The 18,291-nt window shown below is 60.3% G+C and overlaps 2 protein-coding genes across 2 annotated transcripts in view; both read right to left on the reverse strand.

The window, feature by feature from the left end:
- Positions 1 to 1,709: 1,709 nt before the first annotated feature.
- Positions 1,710 to 4,793, reverse strand: RELT (RELT TNF receptor). Its single transcript, XM_062510662.1, has 11 exons — positions 4,560 to 4,793; positions 4,389 to 4,498; positions 3,811 to 3,868; positions 3,455 to 3,538; positions 3,215 to 3,369; positions 3,042 to 3,127; positions 2,551 to 2,784; positions 2,311 to 2,391; positions 2,143 to 2,224; positions 1,874 to 2,059; positions 1,710 to 1,797 (listed from the first exon to the last, which is right to left on the reverse strand). Exons 1-11 carry the CDS (start codon positions 4,791 to 4,793, stop codon positions 1,710 to 1,712), a joined length of 1,398 nt encoding a protein of 465 aa, XP_062366646.1.
- Positions 4,794 to 8,498: 3,705 nt separating this feature from the next.
- The window catches only part of ARHGEF17 (Rho guanine nucleotide exchange factor 17), a 28,856-nt gene continuing 19,063 nt past the window's right edge, over positions 8,499 to 18,291 (reverse strand). Inside the window, exons 2-21 of the mRNA XM_062511155.1 lie at positions 17,842 to 17,919; positions 15,567 to 15,749; positions 15,062 to 15,178; positions 14,689 to 14,781; positions 14,122 to 14,298; positions 13,810 to 13,860; positions 13,462 to 13,571; positions 13,265 to 13,350; positions 13,041 to 13,159; positions 12,586 to 12,799; positions 12,397 to 12,470; positions 12,087 to 12,280; positions 11,732 to 11,982; positions 11,157 to 11,403; positions 10,990 to 11,076; positions 10,837 to 10,904; positions 10,352 to 10,500; positions 10,082 to 10,256; positions 9,191 to 9,433; positions 8,499 to 8,689 (exon numbers count right to left, since the gene is read on the reverse strand). Coding sequence (XP_062367139.1) covers positions 8,499 to 8,689; positions 9,191 to 9,433; positions 10,082 to 10,256; positions 10,352 to 10,500; positions 10,837 to 10,904; positions 10,990 to 11,076; positions 11,157 to 11,403; positions 11,732 to 11,982; positions 12,087 to 12,280; positions 12,397 to 12,470; positions 12,586 to 12,799; positions 13,041 to 13,159; positions 13,265 to 13,350; positions 13,462 to 13,571; positions 13,810 to 13,860; positions 14,122 to 14,298; positions 14,689 to 14,781; positions 15,062 to 15,178; positions 15,567 to 15,749; positions 17,842 to 17,919 — 2,907 coding nt within the window. The remainder of the gene's footprint in view (positions 8,690 to 9,190; positions 9,434 to 10,081; positions 10,257 to 10,351; positions 10,501 to 10,836; positions 10,905 to 10,989; positions 11,077 to 11,156; positions 11,404 to 11,731; positions 11,983 to 12,086; positions 12,281 to 12,396; positions 12,471 to 12,585; positions 12,800 to 13,040; positions 13,160 to 13,264; positions 13,351 to 13,461; positions 13,572 to 13,809; positions 13,861 to 14,121; positions 14,299 to 14,688; positions 14,782 to 15,061; positions 15,179 to 15,566; positions 15,750 to 17,841; positions 17,920 to 18,291) is intronic.

An 18,291-nucleotide genomic window follows, 5' to 3' on the forward strand; every position in this document is an offset into this window, starting at 1 on the left:
GTATTATTGGACCTCTTAAATAAAAATAAATAATAAAAAAAAATTCCCTGAAAGAACAAAAAAAATTTAAACCCAAGTGTAACCACGTCTTCCAAGTCTACATCTCACAGGTGTGTAGGGAGCATGGCCTTGGACTGATGCCCTGGAGAGCCCCACAGCCACCGTCTGTCCATCTGAAGTGTAAATTTGGGGTTATTTTCCCGTTTGTTTTCTGTTCTGGTTTTGGTTCTGAAGATCAGGTCGTGATCTCCCTGACAGATTTCAGCCAAGAGTTTGTAACTGTACGATATTTACTGTAAGATGTAGAACATTCGATAACTATTAAAATGTTTCCCAAAAAAATTAAATAAATAAATAAAAGAGCCCAAGAGGGTTTGGTGGTTGGTTCTTTGGCGCTGTGATGTTGTGGAGAGATGAATGGGACCAGCCGTAAAGCCTTTTTTGGGTTGATGGTTGAGGCCGATGGTCTCCAACCCAACCTTGGGCAGGTTATCCCAGTGATCCCAACATGGCCAAGCCAGCGTGATCCCACAGAAGCAATTCCTATGGGAAGTGAAATGTGTGATCTTCATGGTGCGCGTCACTACTGTGTGCTCCTGAACTAAGACTTTGGAGAGAGGAAGGAAGGATGGGTGGATGGATGCAGGAGACCAGCTTTGCCCAGAGCAATCTGTGCTCCAGCTGGGTTGTAGGGAAGGGAGGAGTCATTCCGTGATCCAGTGATTCATTATCCTGTGATGCTGAGTGCTGGCACCAGGTGATGAATCAGGAGTTATTGATGGTCCTGGAGAGTTCAACAGACCCAGAAGGTGACCATGAAATGGCATCCAGTGTCCTCTGTGATTCCAGCAGAGCTCTGTTGTGGCATCATGGTTCCCAGAGATGATGATTCCTGTGGCCACCAGCACCGCCATGGCAGCTCCTGGAGTTACTGTCTATCAGGCCACCAGGCTGTGGCCACCATCAGGCCTCAGGGACAGAGAATCCTTCTCACCAGCCGAGCGAGACGCTGGGTTTGCTGTTCTGCTGTTGGACACCTTGGTGGCAGGAGCAGCAGCTGAGCTGCCACCTCCAGCACTTGGAAGCTCTGAGCAGGACTGGCTTTCACACAATGCCCAGTGTCCTCCATCCCCTCCACGGGGTCTTGGTGGGTGTCACCAACCCCTGAGGCTGCCCCCAGGCCAGGTGCCTGCTGTGGAGGACAAGGCAGGGACCACAGGTGAGCCTGAATGGGGCCCTTTGCACCACCCAAGGTGGCAGGAGCCACTCGGCGTCACTCATCCATGGCTGTCACTACCCAACCCGAACCTCCCCTGGCACGGTTTGCTTGAGGCTGCTCCCTCTCCTCCTGTTCCTGTTCCCTTCCCTGGACATGCTCCAGCCTCTCCATGTCCATGTCAGGAGGGACTCAGAGTTGGATGGTCACAGCAGCAGCACTGCTGGAGGAAGGGACATAGGGACATGAGCGAGGGCACGTGAGCCCGTGCAGCTGTCCATGACTCACAGAGCAGCCCCCAGCCGTGCCACCCCGTGCCAGGCCCTGCCAGCACCCTCCATCATCCCTGCAGCGAGGGACACCCCCTCCCTCGTGCCTCACTGTCCCCACACTGTGTCCCTACGGCGTTCATGCTCCATTTTCCAGCCTTCAGAGCACCTTTCCTCACCACCCTCACCTCTTGGGGGCCTGTGGTGCTGTTCCATCACAGGGGTCACATCCCGCTGCCGGCGGGGAGGGCACCACAGAGGGGCTCAGCCCCTGCCTCGCTCCTCACCTCAGGGATCCGGGACACCCGAAACCTGTTGGGGAGCACCACATCAGCCTGTCCCCCCGTGCCACAGAGGGGACACGCACCGGGCGGCTCTCCCTGCTTACCTGCCAATGGAGAAGATGGTCACCTCGCTGGGATGAACTCCGGGTTTGGGGACTTTGGTGGCACTGAGCGATGGCAGCACCTCGGGCCACTTCTGGCTGCAGCGGGCACACGGGGCCGGTCCCTGCACCGTGTGCAGGTGCTGCTGGTGGTGGCAGGCAGGGGGACACTGAGGCAGGAGGTGCAGCCTGGCGAGGGGGGAAATGCCATCAGCGTGAGAGGGTGGTGCCACTATGGGGAGGTCCCCAGTGCAGCCTTAGGGGATTCTTACTTATTGAGGGGGGCACAGCTCGGTGGCATCAGCTGTTGCCTCTGATGCTCCTTCAGCAGCTCCTCCAGTGCTGCTGCATTTTCTGCGTGGGAGGACACCGAGGAGTCAGGGGTCACGGGGCTCTGGCCCAGGTCACCCCCTCGTCCCCCTTCCCAGGGACCTCCTGACCTTTCTTCTCGGTGATCAGCCGCACCAGCACCCCGATGGTGTCCTCGTTGGCATCCTCCAGCTGGTAGATGGAGCTGGGACCTGGAAGCAGAAGTTAGGGAAAAGTCACTGATGGGAGATAAGGCACCTCAAGGACAAGCAGGATGTCTTGGGTCAAGGAGGACAAAAAGCTATAGGAACAGGCTGAGCAAGAAATGGATGTGGGATCACCAAAAGTGTCACGGCACAGCCAGGGCTCACCGGTGCCGCTGGGCTGGGGCTCCTTGCTGGCAGTGCAGTGATAACCCTTCTTCTTCAGCAGGTTGCAGACCAGGATTCCCAACAATCCCATGGCACAGAAGACCGGGACGATGGTCAGCACGGCTGCCTGTGCTGCTGCTGCCTCCTCCTCTTCCTCACCCAGCAGGGTGACTCGCGTCCCGTTGGTTCCCGGTGCCCTGCCCAGCATTTCGGGGCTGCGGGCTCGCCGCCGGCCTGCCGAGAGGCATGGGATCAGCTTCGCAGAGGGACTGCATTGGGATTAAACCTCATTTTCCCAGGAGCCCTGCACCAGGGTTGGACCCCAGGGAAGCAGGAGCCACTTGTGTCGTGAGCAGAGGCGTCCCCAGCTGCCACATCCCGGCAGGACCTCATGCCCCATCCCAAGGGGGACGCACCCTGGGACATCCCCGGGGCGAGGGTTCCTCCGTCACCCCCAGCCCTGGGGTGACACCTCCGGCTCCAGCACCCACCTGGGCACCCCGGGGTGCTGCGGGGAGCGGCGGCACAGGGCAGGCACCGGTCCCGGGGCTCCCTGTCCCCTCCAGGGCTGTGAAACCTGCGGGGAGGGAGGGGAGAGCAGGGTCAGGACACGGTGCCCGAGCCAGGGCAGGGCTGGGGCTCGGCGTCCCCCGGCTGGGCTCACCCCGGCAGGCAGGCTCCGCACCGGCTGTCGCTCACCGCGGTCCCCGCTGCCACCAGGACCCTGTTCCCGGCCCGGCACTGGGTGTGAGCGGCGCAGGACGCGTTGCCCAGGGAGAAGGTGCCGGGGGGACAAGCTCGGCACGTCCCCGCTGGATCCTGCGGTGAGGAACAGGGGATGAGCCTCGGGCGGGTCCCGCAGCATCCCTCAGGGGCGGAGGTGCCGCAGGTGGGCACGGCTTACCCCGCTGGGCTCCTCTCCGGGTGGGCATCCCGCTGTCCCCGGCTCCGGGGCACCGCAGCTCCCCTGGGCAGGTCTGCTCAGCACCTGCGGGAGCATCAGAGCGCTCAGTGCCGGCTGCTGCGGCTCCCCCGCTGGCCCTGCCGGCGGTGGCACATGCCACCCTGTCACAGGTGATGCCATTGCTGCCACCCTCTCGCTTGCCCCACAGCCAGTGGACGGCCTTCTCCAGTGGTGTGAGGGAGTTGACCCCACTGGATGCACCACGAGGGATGCAAACCCATCCCCATGTCCTAAATAGCAGTGGGGTGGTGCTGGATCATCAGAGAAGCAGAGGGATGGGATGGGACCATACTCACCCCCAGGACGGTGACAAGCCACCAGTGCATCCCGCTCCTCTTCATCACCCAGTGAGACCTGCCCAAGGGGGAGCACTGGGGTCACCACCCAGGGAAAATCCCACTGGAGAAGTAATATGGGGGCCCTTTTTCTCCCCTCTGGGATGCTCCAAGGCATCTGCCTAAATATCCCTACAGCAGCAGTCCTGAACCATCCCCTGAAAGTTTTTTAGAGATTTTATGGAATGCCCAGCATCACCCCTTCCCTTGGAAATCCCAGCTGCATCCCAGACTGGAGAGGGACCAACCTCAGCGGTGGAGTCACATCATACATGCAAGGAGCAGATGATGCTAAACAAAGTTAAAGAAAGGTTTTTCCTGCTCCAGAGGAAATCCTTTTGCATCTGTCACAAGGAAATGAAGTCACTTAAAAAAAAAAAAAAGAAAAAGAAAAAGTAAATATTTAAATGAAAACTCGAACAAAACAAGAGTTGTTTCCCAAAGTTTCATCCCCCCTCTTCAGGCTCAGCAATTGGTTGTTAAAATTAAAATCTATGCTGACAGCACAGGGGAAGGAAAGAAAAAAAATCGATAATAACCCAAACCCGGATCCAGCCTCCGCATGGAAATCCTGCCGCCTGCATGGAAATTCCCTCGCCCCCCCGGTCGTCACGGTCCCGTGGGAGCTCCGGCAGAGCTTCGTTACAGCCTGTGCCTGACGAGTTTCTCCTAATTAGCAGCCAGCACCACCCCGAGATGCAGCTAATTACACGTGAGGGGTTCCCGGGGGTGAGCTGGATGTTTATAGGATGTGGATGGGACACGATGACAGAACCCAAAATGAGCACACTCCGTACTCCAGTTCTCTCCAGTAGCTCCCAGTACAGAAGCACTCCTTCAGGGTGCCGGCACAGAGCCGGCCAGCCCAGCTCCTGAATCCCCCTGGGATCTGGGATGTGCCCCTGGAGCACAAAGGGATGCTGGTACCCGTGCGAGCTCGCCATCCTGTGAATAAAGCTCGAGTTCAAACCTAACGTGAAGCATTTTTAATTCTCTGGGGCTGTGGAATTCAAGCACTTCAGGGACACACCGAGACGTCTGGGGACTGGCTCTGCTGGGAATGAAGTGGCATAAGGAGGGGACAGGAAGGTCCCACAGGCATCCCGGCTCACCAGAGCATTCCAGATCATGATAACTGGATCTAAACACCACCAGGAGCAGGGGTAAAACTGATCTGATGCCAAACTTAATCCAGGGATTAAGGACATCCCTCGGATGAACAAAACACTGCTGTAGGGACGAAGGAGGCGCAGGTACCAGAGGGTGCCTGCTCCTGGCTGGCACTGGAGCTTTGCCCCGGACTCAGCCCCCGCTTTTGGGGACAGATTGGGGCCATCCCAAGCGGGAATGGGCTATGCAGGCACAAACCCTCATCTTGTGATGCCGGGAAGCCCAGCTGCCCTGACACACTCCTAAAACAGACAGAATTTGCCCCTCTTTGAACCAGAGAAACACAAAAAATAACCCCCCCAGTGCCAGACCTAGCTGCTTTTGCGGACATTCCAAGCTCCACCAGACCCGTACCCCACCTGGCTGGTGCAATCAATGCCGACACACCAGAAGAGGCGACTTGGTTTTGGAAACCTCCCTCCGGATCACATGAGCCCTTTATTCCCATCCCCCCCTTAATTCAATCCGTAACCTAAAACTGCCCGCTAGCATTCCAGCCAGGGCTTCCCCTCCCCTTGGGGGAACAGGGTTTCAGCCGGGGGCTCCTGCAGACAAACACAGGGAAAAATCAGCAACTGTTCGGGAAAACTTTGGGGAACAGCTGCTGGAGACAGCCTTAGGACAAGGAAGGAAGGGATTGTCCGGCAGATGGAGCGAAACTCGGCATGATGGCAGCCCCGGGCCCCATCGGGGCTGTGGGAACAATCGAGCCGCCGCTAAATTCCAGCGTTAAAGTCAAATGATCCCGGGAGATGCGCTGGGATGGCGCGCAGCTCCGGCAGCGGCCCCGTCCCGGGTGCAGCCCCGCGCCGCAGCATCCCGCAGCATCCCGCAGCATCCCCGGACCTTTGGCTCGGAGCTCTGGGGTTTGCCAGCTCCAAAAAAAAAAAAAAAAAAAAAAAAAAAAAAAAAAGGTTCGACACAGCTTCTGCCTTTTTTCCCAGGCAGCAGCTGCTGAGTATTCCTTAACCTACTTTTCCTCCTCTCCACCCTTTATTTTAACCTATTTTGACGCTGCAGCAGCCGCAGCCTCCCGGGCCGGCGGGGCTCTCCCCAGCGCACCCCACTGCAGGAGGAGCTCCCCCGGCGCCCTGCTTTAGGGATAAAGCCAACACACAAAAAAAAAAACCACCGCCCACCTTTTGTAGCGCACAGCGGGGGTCGAGCACCCCAAAAAGCACCAGACCCCTCTCCCTGCACAACCCAAAGCTTCAGAAACCCCAACCCCAGAACCCCCCCACGGGGGAGCAACCCCTTAAGGGGGACTAACCCGAGCTCTCCGGGTCGGGGGGTGTCCCTGTGGGGGGGGTGTCCCTGTGGGGGGGGGGGGGGGGGGGGTGTCCCCTACCTGTCCCCGCCGCGGAGCCCCCGGGCTCCCCCCGGGGCGGCCCCGTCGGTCGCGCCTCCTCCTTATGAATGAACCCGCGGGCGCGCGGCGCCGCGAACCCCTCCCAGTCCCATGACGTCACGCCAGCAGACCACGCCCAGACGCCCTCTGGCCACGCCCTCCTCGGGCGCCGCGGCAGCGCCACCTCCCGGCCGCGGTGGGGACTGCGGGAATGGGGAGCGGGAACGGGACCAGGGGCGGGATTTGGGATGGGCTTTATCCCACCCGCGGGAGGGGTTGGAGGGAAAACAACCAGATCAGGGTGGGTTGAATTTAGAAATAAAAAAAAAAAAATTTAAAAAAAGTGCTTTAATTTCTCCCCCTTGTGTGGGCTCGCAGGGGGCACCCGTGAGTGCTGCGCCCTGCTTTCCTACCTGTCCTACAGCACACCATGCCTCGTCCTCTTCCCTAGGGGACAGTTTTCCCACGGTGGGGACACCCGGGTGCCGTCAGGCCTGGTGTTCCTTCTATTCCCTCGGGTTTTCCCCAGGACCAGCTGGTGTCCCCTGTTCCGGCTGTTTGTCCACTCAGAGAGTGCCACGTCCCGACGCTCTGTGGTACGAGGGCTGGATATCCCGATATCCCCCTCAGGGTTATCCAGGACAGCTTAACTGCACCTCAGTGGTGGAAACTGTTTCTTCCTCCCACCGGAGTCTTCCCCACCAGTGGCACCAGTGGGTGACATTCCTAGTGACACCAGTGGGTGGTCAGAGCCGTCCCTGTCCCTGCCACCCCATCCCGAGGTAAAGGATGAGACCACGCTGGGATCATTCTGGCACGGGTGACCTTTAATAACAAAGAGCCCCCGAGTGACTGAAATCCACTCCCCCCCCCCCCCCCCCGCCTCCTCTCCCAAAATATCCTCATCATCCCAATTATAGCACACACTCACTCACCCCGCTGACGGACAGACGGACGGCTCCATGTGGGATGGCAGCATTCCTGTCACTCACCCAGTTGTGTGGGATTGGGGACACCCTGATTCATCCCTGCCACCACGGTTGTCACGTCTCCCATGGGGACAACAGGCTGTCCTAATCTGAGAGCACAGATCTCGCCTGGATCCTGGGGTGAAAGCAGGAAAATGGGGGAAAAAAAGGGCAAATGGGGGAGGGTTGGTCTAGCACAGTCTCGTTTTTAGGGTCCCCCACACTGTCACCCCATTTTAAGGGTGGGGGGACAGCCCTGGTGGCTGGCGGGGAATGCAAAGAGGATTGTTTTCATCCAGAGATGCTTCAAATGGCAGCAGCGCCTTCCTCCCACTTCTCAGGCTGCAGAATCCCGCTGGGAATCACAGGGAAGGAGGGGGGGGACCCCCAAATTTCCTTCTCTCCGCCCCTCCATCATTTCCCCCCTCCTCCAGCTCCACCACTTGGGTCAGGCTCTCCGGCAAGTTTTAACCCCTCAGCTCCGGAGCGGCGGGACCGGCAGCGCGGTGATGGCACCCTGACCCCCCCCCCCCCTCCCCAAACCCCCAAATAAATAAGGATGTTTATATATATATAATATATATATATATTTAAAACAAACGAACAAACGAACAGAGCTATCTGGGTGCTGGCGATGGAGCGAGCGGGTTAGCGGGACGCCCGGGCCGGGGGGGACACGGCGGGCGGATTGTCCCTGGGGTGGTCCCGCGGCGCGGCCGGGGGTCCCGGGGTCCCGGGGTGGTGGTGGGGGGGTGACAGACCCGCGCCCCCCCGGCCCGTGAAGCAGGCACACACAAAACCGGAGAGCAAGGCGGGTTCCCGGCTGTCGGGCATCCTCCGGCCGCTCCCCAGGGATGCTCGGTAACGTCCTCCTCTTCCTCCTCCGCAGCGCCTTCCCAAGCAAACCCCCGCCCCCTCCCCATCTTCTGGAGACCCCCGAAGCGCTGTGTGTCCGTCCGTCCGTCCCCCCCCCACCCCCGAGTCCAGTGCGGCGGCCGGGGGGACGGCGGGGGAACCGGGGCTCATCCCCCCCAACCCCGAGCACACAGAGAGCAGCCGGGTCGGAGATGAGAGGTGCTGGGGCGGGGGGCGGTGGGGAGGGGGCCGGGACCCCCCCCTGCACACAGGGGGGCCGGCACCCCCCGTCGCTGGCCGGGGGCTGGTCACGCTCTCCAGAGCAGGAGGTGGTTGGTGCTGTCGTCCCGGCCCACGGTCTCGCTGCTGCTGGTCAGCCGGAAATCCTCGTAGCCATCCCCGCCGCTGATCACCAACATCTTGGGCTTGGACAGCGCCAGGGCGGGGGCACGGGGGCGGGACGGGTCTCGTTTCTCGGCCTCGCTCGGCTTCTCGGCCCCTGGCAAGCGCAGAACCCCCGAGCCCTGCAGCTCCGCCCGTCCCCACCAGATCCCAGCGGCAGCAGCTCAGCATCCACCCTCCACCGCTTTCCCAGGGCACCACGTCCCGGCCCCAAAAACCTCCTCTCATCCTAGCAGCCCCTCCCACCCCAAACTGGCCCCTGTAAGCCGTGTCAGCTCTTCCCTTCAAACCTGCTAGCCCCCATCCCATCTCCTTCTTCTCCCCATCCCACCTTCCCGCCTCAGAGCTGGCCTGGGAGACACCGTGGGAATTCTGGTCTCCCTGGGAATTTTGGGGGTGCTCATGCTGGTAGAGGGCAGTTTAGCACCCAGTTCCCCCCACCCTCCACTGCCAGTTTTTTCACCCTTAATTTTAACAAGGCAAGAACGGAACGGGCACTCCGACATTCGAAGGCCGGTCATCCAGCGCAGCAGTCCCAGCCCGGGGAACACTGCGCACAGCTCCTGAAACGTTGGGACGCGCCCGTCACCCCACCTACCCGTGTCCCTGGGCAGCGGGAAAAGGACATCAAAGCCGTCGGGCAGCTCGATGGCTGTGAGGAAGCGCACGTGGCCAGTGTGCCCCTGGGACAGCCCCACCAGCGTGGGGGCTGCCTTGGCCGACACCGACAGGGTCAGCACCACGCCGGCGCTGGTCCCGATCCACAGCAGGTCCTTGCACACCAGCAGGGCCGTGATCCGCAGGCAGGCGGCCTTGTGCTGCCGGATAATGGCGTCCGAGCCTGCCGAGCATCCCAGCCGTCAGCACCTGCCTTCCCCCCCCCCCCCCCCATCCCAGGGATCCCTTCCCAGGGGTGTCCGGGGCACACGGGACACGGTGAAGGGACCCCATGGCCCCCCTGGCTGGTGGCATCACATTGGGTTGACAGGATGAGGGGGAAAGGCTTCCCAGTGCCAGGGGCCAGGGTTAGATGGGATACTGGGAAGGAATTGTTCCCAATTGCTCCTGGCACAGGGTGTACAGAGCTGTGGCAGCATCTCTGGAAGTGTCCAAGACCAGGTTGGGCATTGAGGCTTGGAGCAACCTGGGATAGTGGAAGGTGTCCCTGCCCACGGCAGCAGGTTGGAATTAGATGATCTTTAAAGTCCCTTCCAACCGAAACCATTCTGGAATTCCATGATTCTGTGATTATGAGATTACCGCCACGTTTCAACACGGGATTATCCATTTCCCCAGGGGCTGCCCTATTCCCATGTGGGATTACACAGCCGCCTAACATGAGCACAAGGACTCGTACTTGCTTCGCCAAACTCAGGATCCTAAATTTCCCAGCACTGGATGCTTTAGGGCGTTTGCCAGGGGGCTCTTGGCTCCCTCTTGGGAGCCGGCGGTGGCACCCACTGGAGACGTCGTCACGGGTGGCACTTACCGGCGAGCATCTTGTGCACGGGAGGGGTGACGTCTGCCTCTGCCAGCTGCTCGTAGGTGGTGGCGTGGTACAGCCGGACCTGGGCACTGCCCTGCAGCGCGACCCACACGCCGCTGCCCGCGCTCACCATGCAGGTGACGCTGCGCCCGCCGTCCTGCCCCACCTGGAGCGTGTGCTGCGGGGAGGGGGACAGAGCCACAGCGGCGCCCTGGTGATGCCACCGCTGCCCGCGGTGCCACCCTCGTGCCCTCCCGCCGTTGCCCAGGGTACCTCCTGCGCCAGCGTGGTGGTGTTGAGGACGATGACTCGGTTTTGGCAGCCGCACCAGAGCTTCCCTGCCACCGCCACCATCTTGGTGATGGGACTCCCCGGTGAGCCCAGGGACAGCGACTTGGAGTTTTGGGGGTCCCAGAAGCGTCCTGAGAGGGTGGGGAGAGCAGAGTGGGTAGTTAAAGTGTTCCCCAAAAAGTCTAACTCGATATGGACAATGGGGTGTGGTAGCTGAAGACAGCTTTCTCCAGGTCACCCCTCAGAGGGGACATAAACTGATGCCACCATGGGGCTCTAGCAGTAGGCAGGGACCAGGACAAGGATGCCCACCTCCATCTGCCTGAGTGTGGTGTCTCCAGCACCCCTCCAGCTCCTCTGGAAGCAGGGAAGCCACCCTGAGCATCCCTCCCCAGGGGCTGCCAAAGCCAACCCCCAACAGCCACCACTCTGGGGCTGTATTTTTGGTGTCCCAAATCCAACCTCACCTGCTTCCCTCTGGTACACAACGAGCTCCCCATTGGCTAATGACACAAAAACCTGGTTATCCAGATACCTGTGGGGACAAACCACTTTTGAAATCCAGCTGCAGAACCCTGCTCTGGCCCTCCCAGAGTTGAAAATCCCCCTTCCCCACTTACAGAATGCACATGACAGCGGCAGCGTGTTGCATCTTCATGCTGTTCTTCCTGTTCCGGATGTTGTCCGAGGACTGGTACACGTGGATGCTGCAGGACCAGAGCAAAGCTTGAGGCTCCCCCAGGACTGGCATCCTCCCCACGTAGGGACTCCCACCCCAGGGACGTACCACCCATCCTCGGTGCCCAGCCACATGGAGCTCTGATGGGCTTCGGGGTCCAGGCTGAGGAGGTCCTCGAGGCTGCCGCGGGTGAAGGAGCCGCGGCTGGAGCGGCGCAGGGCCCGCCCGTCCGTGGGGCTCTCGCCGTGCCGGTTCTGCCCGTAGGTGCCGGTGATGGGCATGAAACCAGGCTCCTGCTCTTCCTCCGAGCTCGTCGTCTCCACTGTTGCCTCCTTGCAGCTCGGGATCTCTTCATCTGTGGAGGAGGAAGAGGAGGAAGGAAGGGGTCAGACCACAACCATCCAACACCCTCCAAAGTGATGGCTGATGGCTGATGTCAAGCCCAGGGGACTGCATAGGGATATTGAGGCTCAAAACCCACGAGGTTTCACCCAAAGCCTCCCAGTTCCAGTGCTACACTGTTGGGCTGGTGGCTCTCAACGTCTCTTTCCCCAGGCTCAAAAGCCTCCACCTGCAGATTCCCCTGAGGAATACAAGGCACAGAGGCCAAAACGATGGAGCTGCCCATGATTTTGGGGCTGAAAAGCGTATTTTTCCCTAAGCAGGGGCTGGGGAGGACTCACTGCCAAAGCTGGAGGAGATGGTGGAGTGGCTGGCTTGGCTCTGCAGCGTCCCGGAGGGACTGGGTGAGGACTCGTCATCCGTGTCATCGCTGTCAAAGGGCACCAGGTCCCTGTTGCCACCCTCCACGGGCTCCGAGAGTTCCAGCGACGAGCCCGAGATGGAGATATGCAGGCACGGCTGCGGCCCCGCGTCCTCCGGCTGCGCTGGGCCCAGCTCCACCGAGGGGCTGCCCAGCGGCTCCGCGCGCTCCCTGCCACCACCAGGGACGAGGGAGGGAGGAGGGAGGGAAGGGAGAGAAGCAGCTCCAGCATCGCCCTGTGCCCGCCGGCTCCGCGGGGCCGGGGAGCGTCCTACCTGTATGTGCGCTTGAGGCCGGGCACGGAGGCGATGCAGAGGATCCTGGCGGAGCAGACGGCGATGCAGGCTTCCACCGTGGGCTCCTTGCGGATGCTCAGCAGGCACACCTGCCCCACGTAGCCATCGCTGTTGCAAACCCAAACCTCATGCGAGCTCTCCGGGCTGCCGTGGCTGGGAGAAGCGCAGGAGAACTGCGAGGGAGCAAAAGATTGGGTAATTCAGGACTGATGCAGGAGCTGGCAGCATCTGGTAACAGCCACTGGGATGGAAAGGACCTGTGGGATGCTTGCAGCCAGACTTTGAGTACCTGCATCCCACTCCGCGTCTTCATGATGGGGATGGCTTTGAGGAACTCTGGGTCCAGGCAGTTTTTGCTGGAAGCTGGGAAAACCAGATGGGGGGATCAAGAAGTGGTGGAGGAAAGTGGTCTAGCAAAGTGATGTAGGGGGGATGCCAAGCCCACCAGCACGTTCACCTCCCCCCTTCCTGCTGCTACCCAGCTTTTTCTTGGCATCCTCGAAGGCTTGCTCAAAGCCCAGCCGGGCGTCAGGGTTGGGGAACTCGAAGATGAAGGACTCTGTGCCGTCAGCTTTGGTGGTGCTGAGCTCCACCTTGTTGGGGGGGAAGGCCATGCTGAAGGACAGGGATTGCTTCTCCGACAGCTCCCGGTGGATGGCGGCCATCAGGTCCTTGATCACGTCATCCAGGCCCTTGGGACGGGGACACACAAGCTCTCAGGGACGGGCCACCACAAGCCACATGCTTGATAACCCCCTGTCCATCCCGTGGCATCCTTCAGAGGCTGCCCCAACCTCTTTTGTGGCTTTAGGGATGGGCACTTTTGGCCACCGGCCCTTCCACAGGTTCTCCCCTCTCTGATGCTGAGGACATCCTGTGTGCTCCCACTGGGAATGTATCCAAGGGGACAGCTCTAGGGCCCCATCCCCTCACCTGGTGGGGGAAGCTGAGGGTCTCTGACAGCTTGCTGACTTGCCCCAGCGTGTTGAGGTCTTCATCCAGGCGGCTGATGCTTTTCTGGATGCTCTCCCTGTTGGTGGCTTGTGAGGCACCTGTGTGGGGACACGTGCACAGCATTAACCCCTCCCTCCCTGCACTACCAGGGGGAGCAATGGGTTTTGGGCCAGGATGGGACACTCCAGCAGGCAGTGAGAGACCTTTGACGATGTCCACATCCTCCAGGGGCAGCTTCCAGAGCAGTTTATACTTGCTGGCGGTGTCGATCACACTGGCCGCCGTGTACCTGGGAGGTTGCGGGGGGGATGGCTGAGCTGCACTCACAGCCATAGCCCCCTAAAGCCAGGCCAGCTGGCACGGACACCCAGGGGATGTCCCCGAGCCTGGTGGTACTCACAGGCTCATGGAGCTGCGGCGGAGTGAGCCCGACTTGCGTTTCAATGTGGTGCACACCAGCAGGTCCGTGAAGAGGAAGAAAGAGCGGTCCTTCTTCCCACCCACCGCCTTCTGTGGAGCAGTGAGAAACACCAGGGGGTTAAAGGCCATCCCTTGTCTGTGCCAGTGCTGGGAGAGGACCCTACCTCAATTTCCCCATGTGCTGCCTTGCCCTTCCATCTGTCTGTTCCATCCATCCATCCATCCATCCATCCATCCATCCATAGCCTCCCATGGGCACAAAGGTGCCCCCATGACCCCACTGCCCACCCAGTTTGTGGTCCCACGGCCCCATAGGCCCTGCTCTTACCACTTCCACGACCATCTCCTGGCGCAGGAACCTGCGGAGCGGAGCCTGGAGCTGTGGGGACAAGGAGATCCATGGGTAGGAAGCCATGGTGGGGAACTCTGTAGCCTTCAACCATGTCCCTGCATCCCCCAGCTCAGAATTAGGACCCCAGTCCATTCCCAAACCCCCAGGAGCCCACCAAGACTAAACGATGCTGGGGAAAGCTGGAGGAGGAAACAAGTGACCCAGCCTGGGGTGACCCAAGAAAGAGCAGAACGAGGACATTTTGTGAAGAAGGAAAGAGTGAGCCCCTCTAAGGCCCCCCATACATACGTCCTCCATCCCTTCGATGTGGGACTCAATCTCCTGCACGATCCTGGCGTTCCTCTCCACCTCCTCCGCGCTCTTCATGCCCTTGTTGATCCTCTCGGCCACTTGCTTGATGTTGCGCTGGGCGTCGATGAGGAAAGGGTGGTCGGGGTGGTCCTCAGGTGTGTGCTTCAGCAGGTCCTGCCGCGGGGACACAGCCGGGGTGTCACCTCTGGACACGCCTGGACATTGGCAATGTCACTGCCCGAGCCCCTCCCACGCTGCTCTGGCTGCTGGGGATGGAAACCAGCCCCAGGGAGGGGGTGGCCATGGGACTGGTCCCAAAATGACACTGGCAAAAAAGGCTGAGGGTAAGGGGACCACAGTGTCGGGGGGCGGGGAGGGAGGGGCAGCAGGGTGACTGTCCTCAGAGTGACCATGTTCACGAAGGCAGAGCCATGTGCACACCAACCTTGTGAGAAGGGGTGGGAAAAAAGGTCAGGAGAGACCCGAGAGCCCTGAAAGCTGTGTGGAGGCGAGGAGGAGCCCCCCGTGCTGCTGTTGTGACACTGCCAGCGCGGTGTCACCCACCTTCACCAGCAGCTCGTATCGCGGGATCCTCTGCACCGGCTTGATCATCAGGTCGGACAGGGCCTGCTTCTCCTTGTTCTCCCGCATGCTTTGCTGCAAAACACCCGTGAGGGACAAGGATGGGCCCCTTGGTGGGACACAGCAAGGGACACTGCCTCTCACTAACCCAGGATCACCCATTTTGGTTTGGGGGTCACTTTCTTCCACACCATCCAGAGTGATTCTGGTTCATCCCAACTCGCCCTCTTTGCAACAAAACCAAGAAGGTGGGGGAGAAATTCCCAGTCTGGCAATAAATTTACTCCAATTAACTCCCATCATGCCTGGATCTAGATCACGGCCAGAATCTATGGAGGCAGGAACCAGGACCCACCTCCAGGAACTTCATGAAAGCCGGCCGGGCCTCCTTGGCGATCCTGACGGCATCCTTGGCATTGAGGAAGTTATCAATGTAGGCAGAGTAGATGTTCACCAGCACATCCTTGGAGAACTGGGAGAGAAAAAACAGGGCTAGATTCAGCACGGATCATGGACATACTGGGAGAGCCTGGAAGGAGCTGCCCCAAGGGTTAACTCTGGCTCTGGGCTGGCACAGGGAGGGCTCACCCGCTGTCCGCCCACCTCGATTTTTCAGCCCTGACGTTTTGTGCTCTCGAGGCAGAAACGCGGAGCTGCAGAGCCAGCCGGGAGCAGCAGCTCCCACCCTTATGCTAAGCAGACAGCAGGCCTGGAGATCATCTCCTGTTCTCCATCCCAGGCCTGCTTGGCCCTTCCTTTCATCACTCCCCTTCCTCCTGCTCCGAAACCTCTGCTCTGAGGCCGTGTCCAGGAGCAGGCACACCCGCATTCCCAGGGGGAATCACCCTGCCAGGACCTACCGACTGCACCAGGAGGTCGCCCACTTTCTGCTTCTCGTGCCAGTTCTGCACGCAGTCGTGGATCTGCTCCAGGAACTGTTCGTGGTGCTCCAGCAGCTCAGGGATCTGGTCGAAGATCTCGTCCACCAGCGAAGGGTCGCACAGCAGGGAGTTCTCCGGCTGCTTCAGCGGCTTCATGTAACCCTGTGGGCGAGCAGAGCCACCATGGAGGGATTCATGGAGCTTTCCTCTCCCTCCCCAGCCAGTTTGGATCTCTCGGCTCATGTAAACAGGGGGATGGATGGCATCCTGCAGCAGGGGGTTCCTCCCCCTGGGGAGGGGACGTTGGGATGTGGGACCGCCAGCAGGACCAGACAGGTTTTGCAACCCAGCCTCCCTGGGTCCCATCACACTCAGTGAATGCCCACAGCTGTGTGGGGAGGGGGGCAGATCTGTATAAGGTACCTGCATAGCACAGGATCCTCTGTCCCAGGGCCTTAAGAGCCATCTTGGCTCTCATGAGCCTTCATCACCTCCATCTGCCTGACCTAGCTTGGAAATCACAGCAACGCAACCCCGGGATCCACACACCGGTTTGCTCCTGGTGGGACTGAGGGTGTTTGGAACCGGGGGCGGGGGGGGCTGGACCAGCAGGATGCAGCCACTGGATCATGCCCTGGACCACCACACAATGGCCAACAAGCAACACTTAGGACCAGCAGGTCCTCAGAAAGGCTGGGTGGGTGGCTCTGCTGTGAAACCCCTGCCCTCCCTCCAGAGCTGCAGAGTGGAGCAGTGCCCCTGGAATGGGAGAGAGAGATTTGCAGGGGATGCAGCAGGATGTGGAAGGTCCTCTCAAGCCTTGCCACCCCCTCAGTCTGACCAGTACAGGGTGCTGGTGGCTTTCAGGATATGTGGAGGACCACACGGCTGAGCAGTGAGGACAAGACCAATCTTGAGTGGCTTCAGACATCACCAACCAAGCTGGCAAAGGAGTCATCCCCCCAAGGATCAGGTCCGTCAAGCTGATGCCAGATATCTCATGGAGACCCAAGTTAGATGGACCAAATCCTGAGGCTCCTAACCCCCTTCAACTGTCCCTACTGTGCCCAGCACCTCCAGCAGGAGCTGGGATGCACTGTGACATGCATCCTGTGCTTCCCATGTGGGGAAGGAGAGCACGCAGACAGCCCTTGCTGCAGCACACAGGAACAGCAGGCAGGGCTTGCCCATGCACCATCCGCCTTGGATGGAAGATGATGCTCCAAGGTGGTCCACCAAGCCGTGTCAAGGATCTGAGCACCTTGTCCCAGCTGAGACGGGGAGCTTGGGGACACCTGGAGCTCCCACTCATATCCCTCCCACCTCAGAGGATGCACAGACCATGGGACAGACTCTCTCCATGCCAAGACCAGCAGGGACACCCACCCCCCCCCCAACCTCAAACCCTGTAGAGCTTTCCCCAAAATCAGCCCCAGAGGCAGGGTCCTCTCGCCCCTCTAAGCCAAGGTCTGCACTGGCAGCAGCCTGTGGGTCCTTCCCCCCTGCAGCACATCTGTATCCACCATGGGGGCATCCCTGTGGGGGATTTACGAGAGGAGCCCACGGCAGTGTTGGGATAGAGAGCCCCGTGCCCTTGTGGACTGTCGCAGAGATCCCACAGGCACTGCTTTTGCAGAACTCCGAGTTTTTGGTGTTTCCACCGGCAGGGATTCGGTTGGAGAACCCACACCCCGGCCAGGTGACGTCTCCAGGGCGTTGACCATCATTAGCCTGCTGAAACATCTTCATTAACATCTGAAACGTGGGCTGGACCCTCCGGCCAGGCTGCTCCAGGGGGTTTGGAACCAGCTCAGCAAAAGAAAAGCCTGAGAAAAGCCTTTGGCTCAGGTCTGCAGGTGATGATCCAAGCGGGGAAGGAGAGCACGAGGGAATAGGGCATTTCAGGGGTCTCCCATCATGGCAGGGCCATCAGGAGATGGGGTGCAACTTCAGGAAGAGCTTTTGCAAAGCAAGCACGGCAAGAGACTTGGGGACACGATACCTGCCAGGTGACAACACACCGTTACAGAAACGTTATAGGCTCGCCTTGGGGAGGGAGGTAACTCTCACGCCCACACCCCGTTCTTGACACTGCTGTCACGGCGCTCCCACAGTGCTGCCCCCAACATCCACCCCATCACCCCAGTCCACGCAGGTCCTGCTACAGCACCCGCAGCCCGGGCTCCGACTTGGGGTGACCGCGGTGACCCCGCGTCACGGTTTGAGGTGTCACACCCCGGCCGTGCCACCTTACCTGCATCAAGGTGCGCAGGGACTCCACGTAGGACTGCTCGGTGTCCAGCAGTGTCATGATGACGTGTTTCCTCATGTCCTGCCCGGGGAGGAAAGACACACGAGTGTTTTGGGGTGACCCGGGGCGGAGGAGCTGCGTGCCGGGGGCCGGGGCCGGCCCTGGGGCTGGCTGGGGAGGCTGAACACCGGAGGAGCCCGGCTGGCGTCCAGCTCCCCTGCGCTGCCTCTCCACCCCGATGGAGGAATCCGGGAGGATTAGGAAGTACATGACACCGAGCGCACAGACGCCTGGTTTCCTCGGCGGCCGCGTCAGGAGCCCGCCCTGGAGCTCACAGCCCTACATGGGTCGGTGCCGGAGCCCTCTGGCTCTCCAGCGGCTCCGCTCCGAGCGGACCCGCAGGAATTCGCCTCCCGCCCAGCACCCCGGGCACCCTGGGGCTGGGCTCTGGCC

The sequence above is a fragment of the Cinclus cinclus genome, chromosome 2 (assembly GCF_963662255.1).
Source record: "Cinclus cinclus chromosome 2, bCinCin1.1, whole genome shotgun sequence".
Lineage (NCBI taxonomy): Eukaryota > Metazoa > Chordata > Aves > Passeriformes > Cinclidae > Cinclus > Cinclus cinclus.